At 39.9% G+C, this 27,995-nt stretch overlaps 2 protein-coding genes across 2 annotated transcripts in view; one reads left to right on the top strand and one right to left on the bottom strand.

Annotated features, from left to right (window-relative positions):
* The window catches only part of LOC138947273 (sonic hedgehog protein-like), a 102,854-nt gene that overhangs the window by 40,156 nt on the left and 34,703 nt on the right, over window positions 1-27,995 (bottom strand). The gene's annotated exons all lie outside the window — the stretch shown is intronic.
* On the top strand, window positions 3,783-17,604 carry LOC138947272 (DNA polymerase theta-like). The gene is made up of 8 exons (XM_070318714.1): window positions 3,783-3,940; window positions 4,866-5,177; window positions 5,835-5,931; window positions 6,410-6,621; window positions 7,087-7,260; window positions 8,899-9,045; window positions 9,469-9,681; window positions 13,219-17,604. The coding sequence occupies exons 1-8, from the start codon at window positions 3,895-3,897 to the stop codon at window positions 13,494-13,496; spliced, it is 1,479 nt and encodes a 492-aa protein (XP_070174815.1). The 5' UTR covers window positions 3,783-3,894; the 3' UTR covers window positions 13,497-17,604.

The raw sequence follows: 27,995 nt of genomic DNA, 5'->3' as shown, positions 1-27,995 counted from the left end.
CAACTCGCCGGCCATTGCTCCTGTCGAAAGCCGAAACAATTTCAAATCTGATCATAAGCGTGAGAGAGTTTGTGTCTTGGGGGGCGAGATATACAGATAGACATACAGACAGAATTCTTTCTTTCTTTCTTTATTTGGTGTTTAACGTCGTTTTCAACCATTCAAGGTTATATCGCAACGGTACAGACAGAATGCGAAACAGATATATATATATACTTATACAAATGGGAGTTGGGGCGAACTTGTGTCGCCCTAATATATGAAAATTATGTACTTAGGTGATAGGGCGACGAAAAACGCGTCGCCCTATTGTTTCAGCCCCCATTTGCCTCCCTTGTCTTGATATTCCCCTATCCACTGCGCCATCGCGAACCCCTTCCCATGAACAAACCGGGAAACAGTTTGGAGCTGTTCTTGGATCCATTATAATAGAGATATATGCCCTTCAATTTTGTTTTCATTGGGGAGACTTCCGTAAATGCTACCGTTACGGCGACAACATTAATTATCAAAATAATTAATTATTGGGGAGGATTGTTTTCATCAAATTGTGCACTACATGCTCTGGCCACAGTCAAGATTCTAACTTTGCATGTTCAACATGCTGTGCCATTTCGTTAGTATGCAACAGTTTGTTTAGATCAGTGGTAGCCATATGCACTTTCGTCATTGAAGCAAGAGGGAGATCGAGATGGCATTTTTTTTCCGAAAATTAGAACTCTGGTATTCTAAATTACAAGTATTCAATTTTGTTAACTCTTTTAAATCAAGAAGCTACTAGATATAAATGGAAGCGTCTGGAATCGCTTTGACTAATTTCAGACGAATTTTAAAACGCGTAACTATCATTGTGTGCGGTGCTGAAGAAGTCTTACGTCATCATCATGGCCGACTTGGACCCCACGCTGTTGCTCCAAGATGAAAGCGACGACATGAGCGAGGAATATGAAATGTAAGTATTTTGATTGATGTATTTTTGCCTGAAATTTAGTGCAGAGTAATCATCCAAGGGTACATTTTCCGTGTAAGCAAGGGTTGAATCGTGTCAACGTTTACGCTTTAAAACCGGTCGTAGATCTATGGGTATAGAAATTCTAGAATCATCTTGATCTTGATACACTTGATGTATTACGCCAACAGCCTGAACAGGTCCCAAACTTGGGAATATTCGTTGGCGGATAAGTTGGGGAGAGCACTTGGTGTTTTAATCAGCGGTTAGCAGTTTTCCTCTGAACTCGTTGACCGTTGACGACTGGATCGTGTTGTCATCAAGGTTGTTCCAGTCAATAAGTGAATAACTGTTCTTGTGAAAAAAAGAGTGCCTGTTTTCTTTCTTTCTTGGTGGTAGGTAGCCAGCATCAGCATGGTGATGAATCTGCTACGCTTGGGTGATGGTGGTTCCGGTCTATTGCTTGGTCAGGGGTGGAGTTATGAAGAAGTTCAGCGGGGGGGGGGGGGGGGGGGGGGGAGGTTGGGGGTGGTGGGTCAGTGGAGAGTTGCCAGCCTGGCCTGAAAGGATGGCGCTGTAGCAGTTTCTACAGGCAGGCGGTTCCACTCTGGAATGGTGCGCAGGAAGAATGTTTTCTGCCTGTAGGCTGTCCTAGAGTGGGGGATTTCGTAGGATAGAGCGTGGATCTGCCTAGTCGTGCACTTGGGTGGGCTCTTCACTGCGACAAGGCCGTGGTGGACTTTGTAGAAGGTTGTTAGTCTCGCTCGCCTCCGTCTGCTCTCAAGCCTGTACACTGGTGTTTTAGTACACTCCACAGTAAAGCACTGGCTGTTTCTTGTGATATTTCTGACTGTGGCTGATGATGTAAAGTCTTTGTTCATGGCAATATAATATTTACGCTGCTGTATTATCTATTCGTTATATGATACATGGTTTCATTTACTCTTGCGCCATTGGCGCATAACATCTCAAAATGTCCCTCCAGTGCGTCAAAGAGTTTACTGCGCCACCCCATGCACACTTTTCACGGGAGTACAATGTTTGGAATGAGCTAGGCAAAAACGCGCGCCAAGCCGAGCAACTTGTGAGTTTGTAAAATGCAATGTGATTTGCTTTTAAAATGTAATTCATTAGTATTCAATCAATTCTGTGAACTATCTGTGCTTGCGCGATTACCTCTGTGAAAACTGTCAACAGAAGCGATATCGATCCAAACACAGACAAACACACACACACACACTAACCGGATACACTGGAAAATTCTCATATCATCATATGGCACTAAATATCACTATTTTGCATCTTTCGACAAAAGCATTTTCGGACCGCCTAGCCTGCTTAATTTGTGCGTTTTGCCTTCGACTATGTAAAGTCCCATCAGAATTTGTTTTAGGGGGACAAATGTCCCATTGTCTTTTTCTTCCCGGCTAAACCCTGATATGAGACGATATCTGAACATGCAAATCCTTATTATTATAGTCCCCAGAAGACCCATAGTTGGTTCACACTGGCTATACGCACTCGGAGTGTATACGGGACTTTTTCAAAAAATGCATAAAAAACCTGTCTTTTGACTTTAAAATTTTATAAATTCAAAAATGTTCATCCTACTTATCTGAAAATTGGAAGTGCTTAAGTTCAATGTCCTCCGGACCTTAAAGTATATTCATTTGCCCGTTTTATTGTATTTTTCTGTTAATTATAGTAAGTTATCATGTGTAAGGGGGGGTCAAAATGCATGTCCCTTCGACATTAGCAAAATTTCACACCTCTGTAAAACGCACAAACAATTTTTTTTAATCATTTTGTTTAGTGGTTTATGTTTATCCCGTCATTATCTCAAGATAACAAAAACAAAATATCGATACAATCAGTAGTTTTGTTCTCCCAATTTTTGAAAAGTAAAAATTGCATGTCCAAGAGGTTTTTGTCCTTGCAGTTACCAGGAACCAACATACGCAATAAAAACGGAATGCTCCCTGCTTTTCAAATGTGTTTTTCTTTACAAAATGCTCTTCTTCTTGTATTATTGTTATAAGATCTCAGAAAACAAGATAATAATGTGGCACCTCATTCTTACAACAAACAGTGTGTATTTTTTGTCACTTGAAAAAAAAAGTAAAATAAATAAAAAACATATTTTGACAAATTCTCTGCAGTTACTAAAATAGATCTGTACAGTTACCTGACTCGTCAGTGCAGTTACCAGGAAACTTGTAGCAGTTCCTGAGTAAAGTAAATTACTTTATTTTGAATAAGACTCTATATATATAATACCTATATTTATGCTGGTTGGTTTTCCATCCCTTTTGTATAATTGGCTGTCCATAATACAGAATATAGAATAAAAATGGCATGCAATCTACAAGCATTTCAGTGCAGTTACCATGATGTCTCAGTGCAGTTACTAAATAGGTCCATGCAGTTACTTATCTGGCAGGTAACTGCACAGAAAGTAACTGCACAGACGAATTCGTTATTTTCAAATAATAATCACTCCCTGTCATCAAAAAAACATGGCGTCCTTGACGCCATGTGAAAGTAAATCTATGGGCGATTAAAATGCAAATTATTCAAAATGTTTTTGTTAATTAGTGTAATGGAAAACCCCAGTAACTGCACAGAACTGTTAAGCTAAACATCCTTCACCTTGACCTGATGAAAATCACTGGTAACTGCACAAACCAGTCGGGTAACTGCACAGATCTATATAAGTAACTGCAGAGAAGTTTTCAAAATATATTATTTATTTATTTTACCATTTATTTTTCAAGTAAAAAAATACACCCTTGTTGTTGTAAGGATACGGTGCCACATTATTATGACAATTTAAAAGGTGTTTATCTGAGAATGTCTTTTTTGCTGTTACAGAAAGTCTTTCCTTGTCGTCATGGGGACTGCCAGGACCTGTTCTGGAAGCGTACCACAGTCAGGGAATCACAGCCATGTTTCCATGGCAGGCTCAGTGTCTTACCACTGGGAAAGTGCTGAGTAAGTTTGGTGAAGTAACTACTTTTGTGTCTTTACTGCTGAGTGTAAGACACATAACGAGAGCATGTACTGTAGCTTTATAATAATTATGGAGATGAATTTTCATCCTGAAGTTCTTTCACATCCTGAGAGTTGACGCAGAGCTACCATGTCAGATTCTGACTGTTCAATTTACAGAGAATATAAGTTAAGTCCCTCTCAGTCTCAGTTTCACTTTCTTGGTGCACTCTTTAGGTGAAGCAGCTGGAATCAGGCCAGAAAGTGGCGAGTATTTTACTCGCCATGGCAAGTAGAAACATGTATCTTGCGAGTAGAAATGTTCATCTACTCGCCAAATGCAAGTAAAGTTGCTGAAACAAATTGTTGGTTTAGCTAGTAACGTTAGCTCTCTGACTCTGGCTAGTACATTTTCAGAATCACTAGCCAAAGAGGAGTACACCATTTGTTGGACTTTCAGGGCTGTGTGATGAAACAGAACGTCAACGAACAATTGTTCAGCTCTTTGTCAAGTGTTTTGCAACTGTTTCCAATGACGAGGGCTGGAATTTGTCGATTTCATTTGCACCATAATCAAATTCTGCATCTATCCTTTGGACGATGCTTATAGTTTGTACATGTATTATTAATTTGTGTAAGATATCATCTGATAAAAAAAGAAAAAAGTTATCTCCTGAGACAGTTGTGGTGCTCTGGACCGAGGTGCACCAAGCGAAATGGGTGCCTAACAAAAGAATGAGAACAAACAGCAGGGTCTGATTGGTTGAAATCACAACAAACCTCAATTTCAACCAATCCAACACCGCGGCTGGCTCCCACCCGGTTGGTTACTTTCTCATTCACCTCAGCCCTGGTGTGATGGCTAAGTTTTGTGCGTTGTTATAAGTATAAGACTGTTGGTGAATAAACAATATGCGGACTGTTACAGGTGGTGGCAACCTGGTCTACTCAGCGCCCACAAGCGCCGGCAAGACCATGGTGGCGGAACTCCTCATGCTGAAGAGAGTGCTAGAAACGCGTCGCAAAGCTCTCTTCATCCTCCCCTTTGTCTCTGTCACGCGAGAAAAGATGATCTCGCTCCAGCGCCTGTACCAAGATGCGGGAGTGCGTGTGGGAGGCTTCATGGGGAGTCACAGCCCTGCGGGAGGGTTTCACAGTCTAGATGTGGCCGTGTGTACCATTGAGAAAGGCAACGGCCTGGTTAACAGGCTTATGGAGGAGAATAGAATTGACGAGTTAGGTAGGTTGACAGTCATTATTCCAAATTTAGGCCAAGCAAACTTCTAAGAATGAAACAGGTTAACATGTGTATGACTATGAGTAATTAGATCCAAATGTATAGTTTTGTGAGTAAACAACATAGAGAAAGGCAACAGCTAGGTGAACAGGCTTATGGAGGAGAATAGAATTGACCTGTTAGGTATGTTGACAGTCATTATTCAGGACAAGCAAACTGCAGGAAATTAAAAGTCCAGAGGAATACATGTGTATAGGTTAATAGTTCCAATTTTGTTGTTTTGTCAAAAACAAAACAAACAAAAACATACATGAACGGATAAGGCCAAATATAGCACAAAGGTAGCCTGGCTAATTTATCATAAATTAATGGGTCATTTTTAAACTCAATGAGCCAGTCTATTCAACCGTAACAAATAGCCAGACTGACAAGTCATTTTGGAGTTTCATGCATCAACACTTTCTGGCCCGAATAAAAAGTTTGCCCTGCATTTGTAATGATTCTGTAAAACTGTCAGATAGTTTGATTTGGTTGGAGCATTTAGTATAGAACAAATTCAGTCAATGAAAATAGCCGTTCAAGACTGAAGGAAAATTGAGTGTAATAAGTCATATGATTCTGTGGTCAGTCATACCTTTAAAGTAGATTGACTATTTGCAGGTGTTGTGGTCATTGACGAGCTGCACATGGTGGGCGACTCAAACAGGGGGTACCTGCTGGAACTCTTGCTGACCAAAATTTGCTACATGGCGCGCAGGTGTGTATCTGTGGCAGGCTTCTGTATTGACTTCATTCATCTTGAAATTATTTCTGATTTGACAAGCAGCAAGACAAGCTGTATCAAAACTGTGCTGTCTTTTTGTGCTTCGGAGTCAGTTGTAGGTTTTGCTGGGACAGTATTTTGAGCATAATGATTCTGAATGCAGTTATGTCTCTCTTTTTATTTGCTAGATTATTTTACTTTGTAGTTCTTTGTCAATTCTTTTTTTTCTTCCCCTTCCTGAATGGGAATGGGATTGTCTTGTTGGTGATTTTTCTTCTGTTTAATTATGTAGATATTTTCAATCATTCCTTTTAGTTCATATTCTCATGAGAATCACTTGGTAAGTGAACGTCCTTCGGTCTGATTATCCAGCTACTCTCTATCATTTCACATTCCTTTTAGTTTATATTCTCATGAGCATCACTTGGTAAGTGAATGTCCAGCTGAAAATTGAACTCATCTTAACTTCCAGATCAAAAGAGACAAGTAAGCATCCAATTCAAGTGATCGGCATGAGCGCCACCCTTCCCAACCTTGATCTTCTGGCTACATGGTTAGACGCCAACCTGTTCCACACCGACTTTCGCCCCGTCCCACTCACCGAGCACATCAAGGTCGGCACCACCATCTACGACCAGGCCATGACCAAGGTCAGGGACATTGAGGTCAAGGCTACTTTTCAAGGTATGGTATGGGGATTCCCACTTTCACATGGACGGAAATCCGGAAAGTGATGTTTTTTTGGCCTTTACCAGCGAGGAGAGGCCACAAAATCACCTTTAAAATGCCCAGACCTGGGCGGCCTCTGGACCCCTGCCTCTTTCTTTGGAGTCAGTTTATTTGTTCCTGCTTTCATGCAGGGACAGATTTTGACACATTGCACGCACACACTCATTTGCCAGGAAAAGTGAGAGAAAATACCCCACTGAGAAACAACAAGACAGCAGGAATGATAAGGAAAGTAAAATAATGAACTTTGAAACAGCTTTGATCCTTTCCTTTGAGCAGTTGTGTTTCACAACTTGTCATCAGAGGACTTCTACATTTTGCCATACATTTGTCTTGTGAAGTTAGCATGGGGGGCAGGTAGCATATCGCACTTAACTGAGCTCCTTACAAACAATTTCAGCATTCATTTCTCATTTAAAGGTGATGAGGATCACATCATTCCACTGTGCCTGGAGACCATACTGGACGGCCATGCTGTCTTGATCTTCTGCCCGACCAAAGTGTGGTGTGAGAAAATGGCGGAGAAGATTGCCAGGGAGTTGTATGGCATGATGAAGAACCCTGCAGCTCTGGCAGCTTACACAGGAGAAACTGGTGAGTCATCATTTCTTTCACAGGAGGCTACAAACAAAACAAGCACCCACAACAAACCAAACAAACGAAAGCGGAAGGAATGGGAGCAGTCAAAACAGAGATACCTTGTGCGGGAGAGTTTTGCTATCTGGTACATCGATTAATTTGAAGGAATTATTGCAGAGTGATTTGTTTTCCACATGAAGGAATCATTAAAGACTGGCTTGTTGGATTGATTTATACTTTTTGAGTCACTTGAGAAAAAGTGACTCTATGTAATCGGTCAGTGTTAGTCTGTCCGGCCGGCCGTCCGTCCGTAGACACCACCTTAACGTTGGACTTTTCTCGGAAACTATCAAAGCGATCGGGCTCATATTTTGTTTAGTCGTGACCTCCAATGACCTCTACACTTTAACGATGGTTTCGTTGACCTTTGACCTTTTTCAAGGTCACAGGTCAGCGTCAAAGGAAAAATTAGACATTTTATATCTTTGACAGGAAACTATCAAAGCGATCGGGCTCATATTTTGTTTAGTCGTGACCTCCAATGACCTCTACACTTTAACGATGGTTTCGTTGACCTTTGACCTTTTTCAAGGTCACAGGTCAGCGTCAAAGGAAAAATTAGACATTTTATATCTTTGACAAAGTTCATCGGATGTGATTGAAACTTTGTAGGATTATTCTTTACATCAAAGTATTTACATCTGTAGCCTTTTACGAACGTTATCAGAAAAACAAGGGAGATAACTAGCCTTTTCTGTTCGGCAACACACAACTTAACGTTGGGCTTTTCTCGGAAACTATAAAAGTGACCGGGCTCAAATTTTATGTGAACGTGACTCATTGTGTTGTGAATAGCAATTTCTTCCTGTCCATCTGATGCCTCATATAATATTCAGAACTGCGAAAGTGACTCGATCGAGCGTTTGCTCTTCTTGTTATAGATTGACTTACTGACTGACACTGACAGACAATGTGTAAGGAAATGAGAAGAATTAGAAGAGGTAGAAAGAGTTAAAGGAACTCTACCATGAAGCTTGCTGCAGAAAATCACCTTGACATTTCTCTCTCGGTTTGTGATTTGTTGTTGTTGTTATGTGTTAATGTTTGTCTGTCATCTCGTTATATCTCCTGATTAATCATTGTCGCTTACCTCCAGTATGTGTTTGTGTGTATCCCACATTCTAGGCTTTCTAAAGGCATTAGATATGACTCGACTGTTCATTGGCAGGCGGCTCTGCAAAACTATGTTCTATTAAAAAGTATACTGCCGAGCTACCGGCACGGTTGGCCTAGTGGTAAGGCATCCGCCCCGTGATCGGGAGGTCGTGGGTTCGAACCCCGGCCGGGTCATACCTAAGACTTTAAAATTGGCAATTTAGTGGCTGCTCTGCCTGGCGTCTGACATTATGGGGTTAGTGCTAGGACTGGTTGGTCCGGTGTCAGAATACTGTGACTGGGTGAGACATGAAGCCTGTGCTGCGACTTCTGTCTTGTGAGTGGCGCACGTTATATGTCAAAGCAGCACCGCCCTGATATGGCCCTTCGTGGTCGGCTGGGCGTTAAGCAAACAAACAAACAAACAAACAAACAAATACTGCCGAGCTTGCTGCCCATGGTATTTCTCCATCAATGTATGACTGTTTTATGTTGTAGGTTTTGTGAAGGCCTCAGAGATGACACGACTACCCATCGACCAGGGAGCTCTGCGCAACGTCCTGGAACAACTGGGACGCAGTGCTGTGGGTGTGGACCCTATGCTGGGCAAAGTCATTCAGTACGGAGTGGCTTACCACCACGCAGGTACAGCAGCAGTTATAAACACATGTCTACTTCTTTATATGTGTGGTGATGATGAGGGAGATTAGCCCTATAGCAGCTGTTAATAGGGTTTGTTTCTCTCTTTGCTTTGACCATCTTGAAGTCATCCCAGTCACATTTTGAAATAAGTAACAGCATCAGTTATTTTTTGTCTGTTGTGTCTTTTGTCAGTCCACAAAAGGCCCATAGGTCAAAGTTGTGAGTGGTTGTTTGTTTTTTGTCCTGAAATAGACATTCCAACGATTTAACCTTTCCTGTCTCTATGCTTGATTTTCTGAATGTTATTTTAAACATATGAAATTGAGGCAAGTTGAGAACGTGATCAACAGTATTTTAAAACTTTCTCACAGAAGATTCTGTGCCATTTGACACAAACTTGCTTGATATGCCAGAATCTCTTTCCAGGTCTGACGTTTGACGAGCGTGACATCGTTGAAGGAGCGTTCCGACAAGGTCTACTGAAGATTCTGGTGGCCACGTCTACCTTGTCTTCAGGGGTCAACTTACCTGCCCGACGTGTGATCGTGAGGTCACCCATGTTTGGTGGCCGTGCTATGGACACCCTTTCCTACAAACAGATGGCTGGTCGAGCTGGAAGGAAGGGGGTTGACACGGAAGGTAAGATCCGTGCTACTTTGTTTTGATATATGCAGTCAGAAATATTCACATTACTGCAGAATGTGTTTGTAATTTGTTCGTTTTAGGAGTGTTCACAGTTAGGATTTGACATTACATTGTTAGATCCTTGCGGCAAAAGCAAAAGAAAAATGGAAAAGTAGAGAATAAGTTTCCTCACTTTTGAATACAGTATTTCCATCAGGGGGGCAGGAGTGTGCATGGAACAATATTACAAGCGCTAGTTTGCATTGCCTGTCTTTGAACAACCTGGAGATACCCATTAAAACTAAAAAAGAGAAAACTAGGTTTCTCCTCAAAGTCAAAGACACTTCATTATAATTCTGTCTTATCTCAACCAATGTGGATCTGGTAGCGTAGTAGCTAGAACAATGGACTTGGCTTACAGGACAGGCACTGGTCAACTTTATGTAATGAATCAAAAATGGTATCCATGTCCAACCCCTGTGTCCCTCTGTGGCACGCAAAAGAGCTTTGTACTTCTGCCAGAAGTATATGTGGCTGATTACACCTAAACAACCACACATGCTTGACCACACGCGACCTCAAATTAAAGCAGTTACATGTACTATAGTTGTTGTTCTCGGTATCTTCAAGGTATTTTCTCACGTTGTGCGCAGTTTTAAGCCATAGAAATGAAACTAAGGGAGTTGTGATGCATTTTTGAAGAGCTAACGATCGAAAGTGAAAGTAGCCGGATTCCTGTCACATCCGATCATGTCGGACTTGATTTTAGAACACACGCGACCTCAAACCAAAGCAATTTAGATGTAATATTTTTTTTCTATGATCTACACAATATTTTCTCACGTTGTACCAAGTGTGAAGCCATATAAATAAAAATAAGGGCGTTATGATGCATTTTCGAAGAGGCAGAGAGCGAAAGTTGGCACCGGATGGTTGTCACAACCGATCATTATACGACTTGTTTTTAGAACATGCGCGACCTCAAACTAAAGCATTTACATGTCATATTTTTGTTGATCTGGTATTTGTCCCTGATTGCTGAGACACACATGAGTTTCTGGCTTGTAACTTGTGTGTTTTACATATTCTGTTTGGCTAAAATGTTCTCTTTTAAACATTGTGGTGGGGGTTTCCATTCATGATTGAATCACTGTGAGTGTGCTCAATGAATGAGTGTTGTTAAAACACACTTGTCTTGTGCCTTTACTATCATGTGGTGTTTTTGTGCATTCTGGTAACATTTTGTGAGGGGTACGGTGTAAATCACTAAATGTGTGTCTGGTTGGAAGTGTACGTACTGTCTTTGTACAATTTAGGTGATTCTCGGTACAATTTACATTTAAACATGCTTTGCATTTCAAAATGACACAAAACAGTGCAGTTCAGTGTTGAGAAAAGTGTGTTTTTCTTTTGTGTGAAATAAGGCTGATTTCTTTTGTGTGTGTGTGTGTGCATGTATTTAGTTCTTGTGGTGATTAATCTAACGACTTCTGCAATTTTGCATGTTGTCTTATGCTTTTTGGTGCAAACTTATGGTTTTGTGAGCAAAATCTTATGGTGAGAGTCCACAAGAGCTTGACAGGTATGCTTACTGTGCCTTTAACATGAGCAATTGCCCCTTTACCCTTCCTGTTTAGGCTTCAATTTTTGTTTTCCTTCTGAACAAAAATGGGGAACAAGTTTAGGGGTGGGGGGTAAAGAATAGGGTCGGTCGGGATACCGTAAACAGACTATTTTTCTATCAACTGATCTTCTGGCCCCTAGCTTCCCAGATGGTCTGTGAGCGTGACACATTTTAAAGTTTAGGGGGAGTGTGCATGTGCGTAGTCTCAGACAAAATCTGAATGCTTTTACCTTCTCTTTCTCACAGATGCTACAGCCTCACACATGACAAAGCAGCAGGCAAAAGCAGCCCGGTTAATTACCAGATCACATGACAAATAGCACACAGTAGCCCCTAACACATGTGGCTGTTTGTTTTTATCAGCTGTAGCATGGCAAACATTTTCCTTGGACTATCATATCCAAAGAAATGTGACATTGCAAGGTCAAGGTCATGGATGGGGTTTGGGTAATGTAAGGGTGCTATCCATATTTGTTTTGTTTGATGTGAAACATCAAACTGCTCAACATTTTAGTGTACCATTTTGAGTAACCACGAGCTGTAATGACCTAAATTATTCAAGGTCAGGGTGATGTCAATGTCAGTATCGTCAAATAGAGCAAGTGAGTCATCCGTGGTGCAATTCATGAAGTTGGACTGAGAGGTCAGTCTTGGACTACGACTGCCAGTCCTTGAGTCGTAGTCCAAGACTGACCTCTCTGTCCATTTTCATGAACAGCACCGAAGGGCTTGGCCATTGTAGTTGTTTGAATGTGCTCACCTTTTGGGTGCATGACATATGTTTTATGATCGTGACTCTCTCAAGACTTTGTTTTCAGAATTATGGAAGTTTCTACTGAATTAGTGCTGAAACTCTTCGGAAAAGTTTAATTCTTAGACATACATTTTTTAAGCAGGAGGGTCTTGATTTGGCTCTTACGAGTCCTTAAACAAAACTTGAAACTTGAGTGGTTAAACAAACCCAATCAACAGTGACAGAATGTGACTAAGAATGTGACTAAACTTCATTTCACAAAAGCAGATTCTTGCAATCAGAAAAGCTCCCATGGGGTCGCCATCATGTTTCCACAGAGCTACCCCACCCCTTTACTTCTCTTCTTTTGTCTTATTTCTGCCTTACCAGTCCTTTCACCTATATTTCCTTCCAAGAAAACTCTCCCTACTATTCCCTGCAGTTTTCCAGTTCCTTTCTTGTTGTCTTAATTCTACCTGACTGGATCCATCACCTTTATTTCACTTACCAAAAGTCTTCTTTTCCACATCCTTATTTCTCTGCCCCCCGCATGTCGTAAGAGGCGACTAACGGATTCTGTTTCTCCTTTTACCCTTGTTAAATGGTTCTTGTATAGAATATAGTCAATGTTTGTAAAGATTTTAGTCAAGCAGTATGTAAGAAATGTTTAGTCCTTTGTACTGGAAACTTGCATTCTCCCAGAAAGGTCATATACTACGTTGCAAGCCCCTGGAGCAATTTTTTGATTAGTGCTTTTGTGAACAAGAAACAATTAACAAGTGGCTCTATCCCATCTCCCCCCTTTCCCCTATCCCATCTCCCCCCTTTCCCTCGTCGCGATATAACCTTCGTGGTTGAAAACGACGTTAAACACCAAATAAAGAAAGAAAAGAAAGCAATCAGAAAATCTTGGTCTGTGAAGAATGCAGATGTGTGAACCTACTGTGAAGGTACTGTGGATCTGTAAGTGGTTCCATGTGATATAAAGTCATGACTTTGTTTAACCCCTTCAGTGCCATGTTTGCATGCTCTGTGTGGAGAAAGTGAAAGTACATATTTCATAGGCCGGAGAATTTCTCGTCTTGTAGTCATACCGGAAGCACACTGAGGACCGAGTAATTATCATGCTGGGTCAGTGAAGGGGGTAAAATTGTTTATAAATTATGTGACCAAGAATTTTTCTGTTATGTTGCAGATTCCAAACACAACGCTGCCGATACTGTGGGGGGGATTGAAGAAGACTCCACACCAAATGATGCCGACTGTGCGGTCAACACACCAAATGATGGCGACTGTGCGGTCAACACACCAAATGATGGCGACTGTGCTGTCAACACACCAAATGATGGCGACTGTGCGGTCAACACACCAAATGATGGTAACTGTGCTGTCAACACACCAAATGATGGCGACAAGGGTGGTGAGCGGAGAGGGAAAAAACCGAACAATTTTCTCAAACTCTACTTTGCCTGAGAAAGAGAAAATTACACTTGTCAAGACAAAGGTGTTCAATGAAAGAAACAAATACAGGAATAAGGCCAAATTTGACACTTTTTGAGTCGCTTGCGAAGCAAAAAGTATGCCTATGTATTCGCTCTCCATCGTCTGTCTCTCTCGTGGACAGCTTTAACGTTTGTCTTTTCACGATGACCATGAACACTAGAAACTTGGCATGATACAACGACAAAATGGGCCAAAGAAAGAGCCTATACTTTTTTGTTCTGTTTCCCCATTATCCTGCCACAGCCTTCCCCTCCCCTCCCTGCCACCACCATTCTCCTCAACTCCAATTTGGTTAAATAAAATCTTGTCGATTGAGCGTTAACTGTTGACTTGTATGTTTATCTTCACGTGGAAGAAATTATGCATAATATATGGTATGCTATTGGTTCTGTTTCACACAAGCACAACAATATAAAAAAAATCGTTTTACATACCAGGCCAATTATCGAAAACATTTTACTGATATATAAAATTCATTTCCATAACAAAAATAACCCTTTGTTTTCTAGTAACACAATGTCTTTTACTAGAAAATGTCTGTGCTGTTACCAGATGTCCATGCAGTTACCTATGATTGAAGAAAATGCAATTTAAAAAACAATCTGTTAAGTCAAGACCACAAAACAATATACAGTGCTTTGAAAACAGCAACAAATATAGTTAAGACATATAAAATGATAGTTTTAAACGTATGTCTGTGTTTTTTGCTCGAATGGGGTTGATGCGAAAACAAAGGGTCCGTGCAGTTACCGAATGTCCCTGTTGTTACCAAGCATAAAAGTAAAGTTATATTTAAAATAATTTATCAAATTCAGTCAATTGTGGTATAAGTTGAAAGGTTTCAACAACTTTCAAATGATCATATGTATATTTTGGCAGCAAACAGATCAGTTTGGACATTACTTCATTTACATGCATTTGATAATGACAATTTTGCACTATTACAATTTTGTTTTAATTTGAATTAAATAATTGCATTAATAATCATACATTTTGGTATCCATTCTTTAGCACTGGGTTTGCATAGCATTTGCTATATGAAAACTTGCCTTTTGGAAAACAATTATGTAGGAAAAATAAAACTTGTTCATGGTAACTGCACAGACATTTTTATAAATGTAGTGGATATTTTTTTATTTTTAGATACATTTGCAGTTGTTATTAAGCTCGGAAATTTTGGCACAAGATAGACGAAAGGATGTTTAATAACTTTGCCTGATAAAATCTTGAAATTTTTGATGTTGGATATTTCCGTTTTGTCCGTCTGAAATCTATGAAGCTGTATCACCATGAAACTTCAGGTGATTTTTGTTGAAGATAAAAACTTAAGTGTCATCCCTTTCAGTTGTCCTTCAAAGGTCAAGGTTGCATAGAAAATAGGTCAGTTTTATGGTCTGTTGCTGCTGTTGACAGTGCCCGTTTGTCATTCTGTTTTGTTTGACCTTGACGTCAGCCTTCAAGGTCAAGGTAATTTGTAGGTCAGGGTCACAGCCAAAAGTGGAAGCAAATGAGTCATCAGGGCTTTGACCTTCGAGTTACTTAAATATGTGTATGTTTTTGAGTGCAAAAGATTGATAAGTTTTTGAAGCAGTTTGGATGTTCTATTAATTCACAAGTGATGAGGAATGTAAAAAAATAAAGAGCTTTGTACAGTGTGTACAAGTTTTCGAAGCAGGTCAGATGTTTTCATAACTCACATATGTTGAGATATCATTGGTTAGCGAAATAGCTGCCCAAGCCTTTTTCTGTCTTACAATAAAACGTTTCTGTCTATAAAAATACCCCTGTGGGTTAGGGGGAAGAATTTACCCGATGCTCCCCAGCATGTCGTAAAAGGCGACTGACGGATTCTGTTTCTCCTTTTACCCTTTCTTGTATAGAATATAGTCAATTTTTGTAAAGATTTTAGTCAAGCAGTATGTAAGAAATGTTAAGTCCTTTGTACTGGGAAATTGCATTCTCCCATTAAGGTAATATATTGTTCTACGTTGCAAGCCCCTGGAGCAAATTTTTGATTAGTGCTTTTGTGAACAAGAAACAATTGACAAGTGGCTCTATCCCCTCTCCCCCCTTTCCCCGTCGCGATATAACCTTCGTGGTTGAAAACGACGTTAAACACCAAATAAAGAAAGATGTCTATAAAAATGATACATTGGGAAAATACTAATCTAAGGTGTACTACACAAACTCACAATTTTTCATTTTACTCCACAACACTGGACTTTAGAGATCCTTTCTAAACGGTATGTATTTACATTGGCAGTCTTCAGACCTGGTTACTGTACGAAATTTGCGTACAATCTTACGAAATTGAAGACCGCTGTACGATTATACGCCAGACATTAAAATCATACGCAAAAAAAAAAAAAAAAATATTAAAAAAAAAAAAATTTAAAAAAAAAAGGTATATAAGTCTGAAGAGGACTGTGTGAGCCTAGAAAGCAATGTGTAAAGAGGACTGTATGAGACCAGAAAATACTGACCAGTGCAGTGACAGAAATGAAGGGCTGACTCAATACTGCTGACAGCAACTGATGCAAATTTTCCTCAGAGGTCAAAAATAAAAATTATGTTTTTCTATCATTCGTTTTGTGTCACATTTTCAAATATCTAATAGTGTATGGGGTTTTTTTTCTCCACAAAAATGTTTTAATTTACTTTCAGCACAAATTCTTTCTTACATGTATTTACAGTCTTTAAATAATGGGGTTTGAGGGGGGAATAAAGCACAGTGTGTATCGCGAGAATGAATTGTACACCTTAAAATTCTGATTGTACACATTTTTAGCCTCATTTGTACACCAGGAAATTTTGGTGGTAATCAGGTCTGAGTCTTTATGGAAATAATGTTTTGCACTTTCTGTTTTGACCTGAGCTACATTGCTCACTGCAAACAAGTATAACAGTATTTCTGTTTTTTTTTTTTTAACACACACAGGTATAGGACTGTACAATCATGTACCTTGGAATGTTTTGTGAACTTAATGACGTATTTGTTGCTATTTTGTTTAAACGTCATACTGGCCTACTTCCCTGACAGTTCGCACATTCTTGAAGCTCAGTAGAAAAAGTCAAACCATGTTCTTTATGAAATTATGAGGTGTCATGTGGTGATGTTGATTCGTGCACGCAAGTCTAAAGAAAGTCTGGCCACAGAATCTTCCAGTTTTGTTGATTTCAGACTGCTATTGTTTCCTTTTGGAAATGTTCTTGTGAGGTGACTTTTGACTTCAAGCTTGTACTCTGCAAGACACTCGTATATATTGCTTTGAGGACATAGGTCCCATGCTGTATACTGAAATGTTTTTGTCCATCTGCATAATTTTCAATCTCTATGCTGTTGCCACCCCCAACCACCTGCCCCCAATCAAAGCATATGACAGATCATGGTTGCATGTTCGAATAACTCATTGTGGTTTTGGGGATTTTGTTCTAGGAAACAGTCTCCATGACTGGGCCTGAACAGGGCATTGGCAGAATGTGCATGCATGCACGAGTGTGTCTTCCACATGTATTGTGGACCGGATGTGTGTGCACGCATGCATGAGTTTTCTATGTGTATTGTGGCTGTGTGTACATGCGTGCATGAGTTTGAGTCTTACACAGACCTGGGAACCCATACGATTTGGCCGTATTTTGTACGCTTAGTTTCATAAAATACGATCGGTAAAAAAATCCGCTCATTGGGCCTTAACCACTACGCCACCGTGTTGCAGTAACTTAAACAAGCAGGGAACAAACTATAGGAAATTAATTCTTCAACAGTGTCTTGCAGTGCTATAGCTGTTTAGTAAAATACACAAGTTTTTTTTTTAAGTACTCCAGGTGCATTTTAGGGGTTCCCAGGTCTGCTTACACATTTATTGTGGGTGTGTGTGCACGCATGAGTGTGACCCACAATACACGTGGAAGACGCACACTCGTACAGTATGCGTGCATACACACACACACACACAATATAGCTGTTATATTTTTGTTTCCGATTTGTAGTTTTTGACTCACTTGTGAACCAGAGTGAGTCTATTGAGTTCATATTGAATTCTTTCTTGAATAAAACCGAGGAATGCTGTTGAAACTATATCTTGACTCTTTACTGCTTGGTTTGTATTTTCCTTTCTTCTCTCCATCTGGCCTTTCATTCTTTCTGTACATGTTTTGTGTGGCGGGGTAAAAACGGTCATACACGTAAAAAATCTACTCGTGCTAAAAACATGAGTGAACGTGGGAGTCCCAAGCCAAAGAACGAAGAAGGTCTAAAACTGTGCATGTTTATAGACGACACCTTTATGAATTGTATGGCACCAAAAAGGTAAAACGGACAGATTGAACTCATTTCATTTAGAACGCTAATATCTCTGGAAAGTGAGATTCCCAAAATAGTCTTGTTTTTCATGCAGACTGACAGATTTCACTTAAGACATTAGTGTGCACACAAAATTAAGGATTAAAACAAGAACCCAAAAGAAGCTTTTCAAACAAAGCCGTAAATTTCACACACATGGAACACTGGCTTGCTGTTAGACTGCACTTGAAAGTTTATTTTAAACGCAAATATTTCACAAAAGGCACAAGTACACCGATGCAATTACAACTAGAAATATGTTTCACAGACTGCAAACTGACTGGGAACACAAACAAACAATCAAACGCAGAAAACAAGTCGGCAAATAAAAGGCTTGGTGGTAAAATGATCCTTGGTTAAAGTTATAGAAATATTTCGGTCAGAGGCCTTCAGCCTCTATGAAGAAGACCTGTGGCCGAAACATTTGTAAAAATTTTACTAAGGATCATTTTACCACCAAGGTACTTGCCTTTTTATTCAGTGTTCTTTTTACCTGATCCTGCAGTCAACATTTCATTGAATCAAGTCGCCTTAAATTGAGAAAAAATGAATGCCAGACTGTCGACTTTTTAATTCAATGCTCAATGTGCATCATCATTATTATGAGCCAGAATCCGGTTTATTATCAAGGTACAATATAGAAAAAAATAAAATACCATTTTAAATACCATTGATTTGCCATCAATATGCTGTTACAAAAAAAAAACACTTTTATCACCCACATGCCCCTATGACTTTTAGTATTAACCTTTCAGCAATAACGTCAAAACAAAAAGATATCAAAAGGGTGAAAGGGGTTATATGCGTAGTCTTTAGTGGTCTCCGCAACGCCTGACTTTACAATATAATTGATGTCCCCATAATGGTGTCCTGTACAGCAGGTGCCCTAATGATGTCCATTTCCTTTGTAAACAATAGGGAGACCTCATAGGTTTGCTATATCTGTCAAAATTACGCACACTGCAGTTGCAATAAAGGAAATGTACTGTTGATGTAGGCACATTATCCTAAATTTGACAGTGAATCTCTATAATGAATTTTACCTGATATAATAGAGGTCGCCCAAACCACCAAAACTACACGAGTCTCCCTAAGCCTGGATTGGTTATTATATATATATATATATATATATATATATATATATATATATATATATATATATGTATAGGTTACAACACGAGTGGTTTTTTATATGGCTTGTATTTCAGTCAAGACCCAGCGGATGAATATCATCGGGAGACACGAGCCTCTGGCGAGTGTCTCTCGATTGATATTCCCGCTGGGTCTTGACTGAAATACAAGCCATATAAAAAACCACGAGTGTTGTAATCTGTATATCCCATTCTACCATCAAACACAAAGTGTAGACTACTAGCGGCACTTTTGCGATCTGTGGAGTGTGAAACAGTGTTTTCAGCGAGACATGGCCTTTTTGCAACCTTAAACTAAGTGACCGTCGCTGAAAAAATAAAACGAATGAGTGCATCTATAAGTACGCGGTAACACTACTTTCAGACCGTTTAAAAGCGTTAAGTAAAGGTTCATAAGTTGCAAGAAAGTAATGAAGTCGTATAGAAATCCATTTAGTTGAAGCGCACAATTCTTTTGCGTTTCAGGTCGGCGGAACGGGGAAACCGGTTTGGCCCCCATTTGGCTTACTCGACTCGATTCAGAATCGATTCCACGTTGTTTTTTTCGAACGCATTATTATACAATTAGTCTTATTGACAGAGAAGCAAATTTTAGGGAACACATATGTAGATTTAACCATTTGCTCCCTATTTGAAATGTATCTACATGATAAACTGTTTTGCGAGTGTGTTTGCATGAACCTAAACTGGTATTGATGCGATGAAAACAGGACCCAAGTCTGTCACCGCCGCTTGATTGCATTTTGAAAGAATATGACTGGATTACGGAAAATACACACATGTTAAGTTCTTAGATACCTTCATCGCCAATGTGGACTTACTGCAGAGCCAGGCAAAAGAGTAGACTTGCTCGCAAAACACGTGAAACAGCTGATGATAGCGAAGCCCAACCGTGCCAGGTAAGGACGGTCTGACAGATTCTCAAAAGTCGTCTGCTAACGAAGCAAGGGGAGGGTACTCGTGTTTTTGTTTTGGTTCGCTAGCATCTGGTTATCTTGTAAGTTGAATGTTCGTTTTTTCCCACCTGCATTGCTTTCATAATGAAAGAAACGTTTGCTTATTGCATCTCATACATCAGATCAGTTCTGAGATTCATTTTTGCGTGCAACTGATATGGTTTTCTGAGCCGTGCAATACGATTTTGGAACTTCATACAAATGTGTCACATTGTTCGGCGCGAGGTCAAAGGTCGGGAGCAAAGTAGTTCTTCGCCCAAATCGGAATCTGCACTATCATATATTTTTTTGAGTCCATGATGTATTTATTGAGCTATAAAAATACAACATATATACCCATACTGAAGTAACAGAGACAAAGAAGGGAGGTCATGGGATATATATATATATATATAAATAGATAGCTAGACAGACAGACAGTCAGACAGTCAGACAGTCATACAGACAGACAGTCATACAGACAGACAGACAACAGACAGACAGACAGATGAATAGATAGATAAATAGATAGAGGACGCTTATTATGTTGGATTAGATGTTATTTAAATGATCGATCACAGAGTGTTGTTGTTAAAGGGCACATGTCGGCCCCACAGACTGTACCAGCTGGAGTTCCCCAGGGATCTGTGCTGGGGCCACTATTGTTTTTGATATATATAAACGATATTGTCTTAAATGTTCAATCCACTGTAAAATTGTTCGCAGATGACACAAGTATGTACCTGTCAATGAACGATTCCCAATTGCGTAAAGACATTTTGAACTCAGATTTACAGAAATTAAGTAGATGGGCCAATGACTGGAAGGTAAAATTTAATAATGGAAAAACTGAACTGTTAAATTTTAAACGACGTGATAGTGATTTTGATTGCTTGACATTTAATGACATTGATGTTCAGGACACTGCCCACCACAAACACTTGGGCGTTGTTTTACAAAATGATTGTAAGTGGAATGTTCATATTAACAGTATTGCAAGTAAAGTAATGTTATTGATTAACTGTTTGAAATATTACAAGCACAGGTTTAGTAGAAAATCTTTAGAAATTATGTATACATCTTACGTATTACCACACTTTGATTACGCCGATGTCGTCTGGGACAGTTGTACAGAAGGGTTATCAAACATTTTGGAACAGCTCCACCTCGAGGCCTTAAGGGTAATTGTCGGAGCAGTTAAAGGAACAAGCCACCAAAAATTATATGACGAATCAGGCTTCAGTTGTTTAAAACTAAGACGGGAAAGACATGAATTAATTTTATATCACAAAATGGTACACGGGAAATGTTCACAGAACGTAGCTGATTTATTGCCTCCTCTTGTCTCGACTGTAAATCCCTATCATAGACGAAACCCACTTGAACGGGTCGTACCACCACACAGAACTGAACTGTATAACAAGTCATTTGTTCTCAGCACTACCCGAACATGGAATTCTCTACCAGACAATATCAAATCAACAAAATCAATTAGCCAGTTCAAACATGTTCTAGGTCGTTCAGATAGTAAAGTTCCTCCTCAATATTATTATGGTAAGAGAAAAGAAGGAATTATACACTGTAGATTAAGATTAGAAATGAGCGATTTAAATGATGATATGATGAAACGCCACTTAAGTGATAACCCCACTTGTGAGTGCGGATATCGTAATGAAGATGTTGAACAGTACATTATTTATTATTTTGTAGCAATTACGATGATGTCCGAAGGCTAACAATACACACATTACCGAATGATCATCAAAATGTACAATGTTTATTATTTGGTCTGCCAAACCTACGTCTTACCGAAACATTGAAATATTCGAAAAGGTACATAGTTTTATAAGGTTAAGTGATAGATTTTGATTACCCAGTGGTCACCATGTTAATGATCCAGTATCTGATTATTGGTAGGTCATGTTGTTTAACGATTTTACTGAAAGTCAAGCTTGAGTGAATCTTGCTTAAGGTTTTTCTGTGTATTCACATGACTAACCTCAGCTTAATTAGTTTGGAAAACACTTTGGACGAAATTATTGCTGCTGCAGAAACATTTAATTGGCAAGTCTGTGACAGTCATCGTCTCTCTGACCCCCCCCTCCCCTGTATACCCACCTTACCGACTCATATCTCCCCGATAATTCTTTTGTTATATTTTTTCTTCTTTTTTTTGTAAAAAATGTATCTTGTCTGTTTTACATTTCTAATAAGGGTATGAGCAATTCTCTGACCTTGACATCACGTGAAATAATATTTCCTATCTAGATGTACATATTTATAACCACACTTAATATAAGCTTAGCTTGTTGTGTGGTCACAAATGTCTGTATCGCATAAACATGCCACCCTGTATTTCTTTAATAAAATCTTGTTTAAACCATAAATAGATAGATAGATAGATAGATAGTTAGATAGAAAAATAGATAGTTAGATAGACAGACAGACAGACAGACAGATGTATAGATAGACAGACAGACAGACAGACAGACAGACAGACAGACAGACAGACAGACAGACAGACAGACAGACAGATAGATAGATAGATAGATAGATAGATAGATAGATAGATACATACATACATAGATATATATAGACAGACAGACAGACAGACAGACAGACAGACAGACAGACAGACAGATAGATAGATAGATAGATAGATAGATAGATAGATAGATAGATAGATAGATAGATAGATAGATAGATAGATAGATAGATAGATAGATAGACAGCGTGTGTGTATGTCTGTGTGTATAAACATGTCCGGCTAGCTGTGTCTGAAAGCGTGTATCTGCACACACAAGTGTACACGCGTTGCCGTGCGAGTGTGCAACATGTATTTAAATTAGACATCATCAAGCATTCCTAAATACCCCGATCGTAACCAGTCTTGCTTTCCCAAATCCGTGTAGTTACCCCACCTAGCACAGTCACTCATAGAATAAATCACTCAAGACATAACGCAAGCCAATAAATCAATATTCATCGACAAAGCGTAGTTAAAATTGTGTGAGCAAAAACAAAAGCCAACACTAACGGGGAGACGTAATTCCTAGCGTGGTAGAGACTCTCACACTGTTGCCCCTCAACGGCCCAGCAGATAAACGCTGTGAAATTAGCTCCTCGCCTTTTGTTTGTCCATACTTTCCGGTACGGCCCACGTACTTAAGAGTTGCTGAGACCCGAAGTGACAGAGTTATGCTTGACATTACCATGGGTAGTCCTTTCAGACGGTCCTTTGGGAGCGTGCAGTCAAGTTCTGCGCTACACATGATTTTGTTATTGATACGAGTAGTTATGCCTTTCGCTCTTTCTCCTTGTATTTTTTTCCCTTTTTAGTTACGCTACGAGTTGTCATACTCAATGTACACACGCATCTTGAGGTGAGAGACAGTGGAAATAGTGCAAAAGTGCCGGTTCGTGTTGAAGCTCAGGGAATGTCAGTGCAAGGAAAAAGGCCTGCACGATGTAGTACGAACACTTTGGTTGTCAGTGGAACACGGAGTTCGTCCAAAGGATACATCATTCACCGCAAGAGGGCTAAGAACGAAACGAAACGAAAGAGTATGCACCAAAGACTTCCAGATCTACATGTAGATCCATAGCTAAAGCCAGAAAGTAATTGGGCGAAGTTGACTTCGCGAAGCTTTGGCACTGGATCATTGGTGAAAAGACTTCAATTAAGGACAACCCTAAAAGGGTCGAAGATGAGTGGTTGAGTATTATTATTATTATAGTGAGTATTTCTACGCACATACCCTCCCAGAGGGGAGGCTCATGGCGTTTACAATATGCCGTGTGAGATGGAATTTTTTACACAATATATCACGCATTCACATCGGCCAGTCTCAAGCGTGTTAAGCGAGTACCGTTGAATACTGGGTAACGATAGAGGGCATGCACGTGTAATAACCTCCTCATGCTGCAGTCTCCGAGTGCGTATCTGTGACGTGTCTGTCTGAGTACAAACTTCTACAAGCGCGTCCTTGTGTGAGGTCATGCTCATGGTGGCGTAAGGAATGACCGGGTTAGATGTCCAGCAGACAGGAAGTAATCGGATCTGGGGGCGGCCATGAACCCCCCTTTGTTTAATCTCCTTTACGCAACATTGCGGCGCTTTGCCCAGACCTCGCTTCAGCCCTCAACGCTTATACATAGTGCGTTTTTGCTTTTATCTTAGGGTGTTGGGTGTAGTTATTGTTCCAGGCCAATTTCCTCAAGGAAACGCAGGCTGTCAAAGCCCTAGGGTTAGCACGCAGCGACGGAGTCGCGCTAGCCAGTCTTTTCTTCCGTGCATACCCTTCCCTCCCACAGCATCAATGATTGCAAAATGAAACGTATTTTTAGTTAGTTAGTTAGTTGTTACTTTTGGGGTCCAGCGGACCATATAGGCCAAATCAGGACCCCAAATGAAACGTAAATAAAGCTGAAGTCATTTGTCATACAATGCGTCAATGGGGTTATGTTTGGGGGGTTTGGGATTGATATAAAGTGTTTCTGGGATCAGAAATGACAATGTTTAACGTGTGCCGAGCTAAAACAAAAAGCGCGGGTAATATTTCAACAAGTACAGAGAGACAGTACACGTTTTGGTGAACATTAAGTTATTCTCATACCGCGGTTTAAAAACATGAATCGCAAACGCAAGAAAAGTGAATTTATGAAACGTTGAATAAATGACAAAAGGAAACAAAACAAAACAAATCAAATCAAACAATCATAAGATAAACGTTGCATACACGAACCTTTTCATTAATTTAGAATCTTGACTTGGGACCTTAGCATGCAGTCTCTCTGTTTTTGTATAAAAACACCATTTGTTTTCTTGCGAATTATACACATGTATAATTCCGCACTTCAATTCCAACACAGAAACTCGCCATCCCGCCACTCTGCATTCAAAGTTTCAATTCACGCTGATATTTCAACGGCAGAGAAAGTTATTACCAACCGCCTTAACAACAAAATGCTCTTTCAATGGTATCTATATATATATACGACTTGTGTCTGTGTGTGTGTGTGTGTGTGTGTGTGTGATTGATCGCCATGCACGGCCAAAGTTCTCGATGGATCTGCTTCAAATTTGGTGGGCTTATTGACAGAGACCCCGGACACAACCTGATCGATGAGATATTTCAACACGTGCTCTCAGCGCGCAGCGCTGAACCGATTTTCGTTTTTCACTGCACGTTACTATTTTTAGATCTCCCTTCCTTCGTGCGCCGGCGTCAATCGATATTCCCGTTTGTACGTTTATATTTAGAAGGTCACTGCACGTTACTATTTTTAGATCTCCCTTCCTTCGTGCGCCGGCGATGCCGGCGTCCCCGGCGACGGCCGGGTATTCGGCTCTACTTCTTCCCGGCGAAGCGGGTAATCATCTAGTAAAACAATGTATTTGTTTTAGCAAACACAAACAAGAGGCGAAGCCTTCAAGGCTCACGTAAGAAATCGACAAACAGTAACACAAACTCAATCACTCCGTCACACATACACACACACACACACACACACACACACACACACACACACACACACACACACACACACACACACACACACACACACACACACACACACACACAGTAAGCATAGGTGAAACTGTGCAAGAAAGCGAGACCCTGGATCTGCCAAGTAGTCTCGGCCCGCTCACAATAACAATGACCGAGACTTTCAGTAATTCCTTTGCGTGACGTCTAACCCTCTTACGTCATAATGTGACGTCTTCAAATAGTTTCTATCACACACGTCAAACACTTTTGACCGAGACTGACGTAATCCATAGACTCGGAAATGTTAAAGTTTCTATCACACACACACACACACACACACACACACGCACGCACGCACGCACAGACAGACAAAGTTTATCATCGCATAGGCTACACTTACGTGAGCCAAAAATGAAAAAAATAAAAATAACAACCACCCCCCAAACTGAGAAAACAGACTATGCCAATACTAACATTCGCCATCCAGCCCCTTTCCATTCAAAGTTTTAATTCACGCCTGACTGACGACTATCAGTGATAAAATATTGAACCGGTTTTTTTCCTCAGCTGTGAGAATTTTCAGTCTCTCCTCCTTAAGTGGATAGGAATAGATTTTCTCTGGAATTGGCCCTTAACCCTTTTGTTCGGTTAAATTCGAGGGGTAATCTGAACGCGCCTGGAAAAGCACAGGACGAGACCGGCGACCGATTCCAGTGAGAAAAACCGACAATTTCATGCGCTGTTTTATTTAAGGAATTGGAATTCTCAGGCAATTAGGTAACTGGAATAATTAACCTGTCATAAATTTAAATCTTCTAATCGAAATGACACTTTCCATGTTTTATTTTCAAATGGCATTTTATATTTATGTATGTGTGTGTGTGTGTGTGTGTGTGTGTGTGTGTGTGTGTGTGTGTGTGTGTGTGTGTGTGCATGTGTGTGTGTGTGTGTGTGTGTGTGCATATGTGTGTGTGTGTGTGCGTGTTTGTGTGTGCGTAATTATTGTTTATATTGACGTATTTGAATGTTATTATGTGTTCATCCACAGTGTAATTTCTCTTTTGAGATAATAAAGTATTCTTGTGTTGTATTGTATTCTCAAAATGTAATGCAATCCAAGTCCTAAACATAAAAATACCTTCTTTTAAATTTCTCCTCTAGATCATCTGAATTTCAGTTTATCATAACGGATCCATCCAGGTTGTTATTTTTAAACGTGAGGTTTTAGAGCATTCGTCCACTTGGAAGTATACCAAACATTCTACAGTCTGGATGCTTGCTATGGAGATTGTAATTTCATTTGAAAAAAAAAGATTTTTGAGCAACGTACGTACACCTTTAGATGTTAATGTGCAAACTAAGTTTAGAACAAGTCGCGTGAAGCGATATATAACAAGAAATTCCTACGAGGTAGGAAAAACACCCCCGTCAAAGGGAAATAACCTTCTCAGTTGGTGGCAGTGACTGAGTGAGAATGGTTATTTCCCTTTGACCATTAAGATGTTCCTCTATAAGTCCTTGTATAATTTTAATCCACCAATAACTCCCTAACCGTGTGTTTGACTGGTCCCAATTTTTGTAAGGACCGTCTCAGGAATGTATAGAACCTGTTCCCCAAGTTTGGTGACGATCGGTCCGTTCATTCTTGAGATCTATATGCGAACACAAACAAACAAACAAACAAACACATCGAGCGAAACCTATACACACCCCTATACCGGGGGTGTAAAAACAACTGGTCAAGATCAACACCACACACCAGTCATCGCCGAGACTACATTCAGATAGTCTCGGCTAACCATACCGAAGACTGAGACGGGTCACGCTCACCTCCACTAAGCACACTTCCGTAGTACTTACTGAACCTATTTTCTTTCACTCTGAGCGCATTTTTAGAGTAAACATGACATATCTATATATTGTTAGAGTAAACATGACATATCTATATATTGTTAGAGTAAACATGACATATCTATATATTGTTAGAGTAAACATGACATATCTATATATTGTTAGAGTAAACATGACATATCTATATATTTTTAGAGTAAACATGACATATCTATACATTTTTGAATTCAGGAAAAGATGAGGAATACAATGCAATCATTTTTTAATCTGTTTCTGAAAATGCGATTTTAATGACAACTTTAATTAGTTGACTAAATGTAAAAAGGGACGATTATCATGCATCGATGTAGTCCCGCCATGTGTTGTACCTAACACATTGTCCTGCGTGTGGTACACTTTACCAAAGAACGATTTTATTTTATTTTATCATGTTAGCATTGTTTATGCTCACAGATCAGGGCTTTAAATGTGTTATTTTGAAGCAAGTATTCATGAGACTTGTGTTGAGCTACTCAGCTACAGTGCTACCTGCGATGAAAGGACACCCTTGAGGCCAGCCAAGAGTGCCCCTACATTGCAGGTGGCCTGTCATGACAGGTAATACTTTGGTAGAGATAATATAAAAAGGGATAAGAGAAGGTGTCCTTTTAAGGGAGGTGTCCTCACATACGAGGGTCCACACATCACGGGTACTGCTG

This window comes from Littorina saxatilis, linkage group LG14 (assembly GCF_037325665.1).
Source record: "Littorina saxatilis isolate snail1 linkage group LG14, US_GU_Lsax_2.0, whole genome shotgun sequence".
Taxonomy (NCBI): Eukaryota; Metazoa; Mollusca; class Gastropoda; order Littorinimorpha; family Littorinidae; genus Littorina; species Littorina saxatilis.
This window is presented reverse-complemented; position numbering and strand designations above follow the sequence as displayed.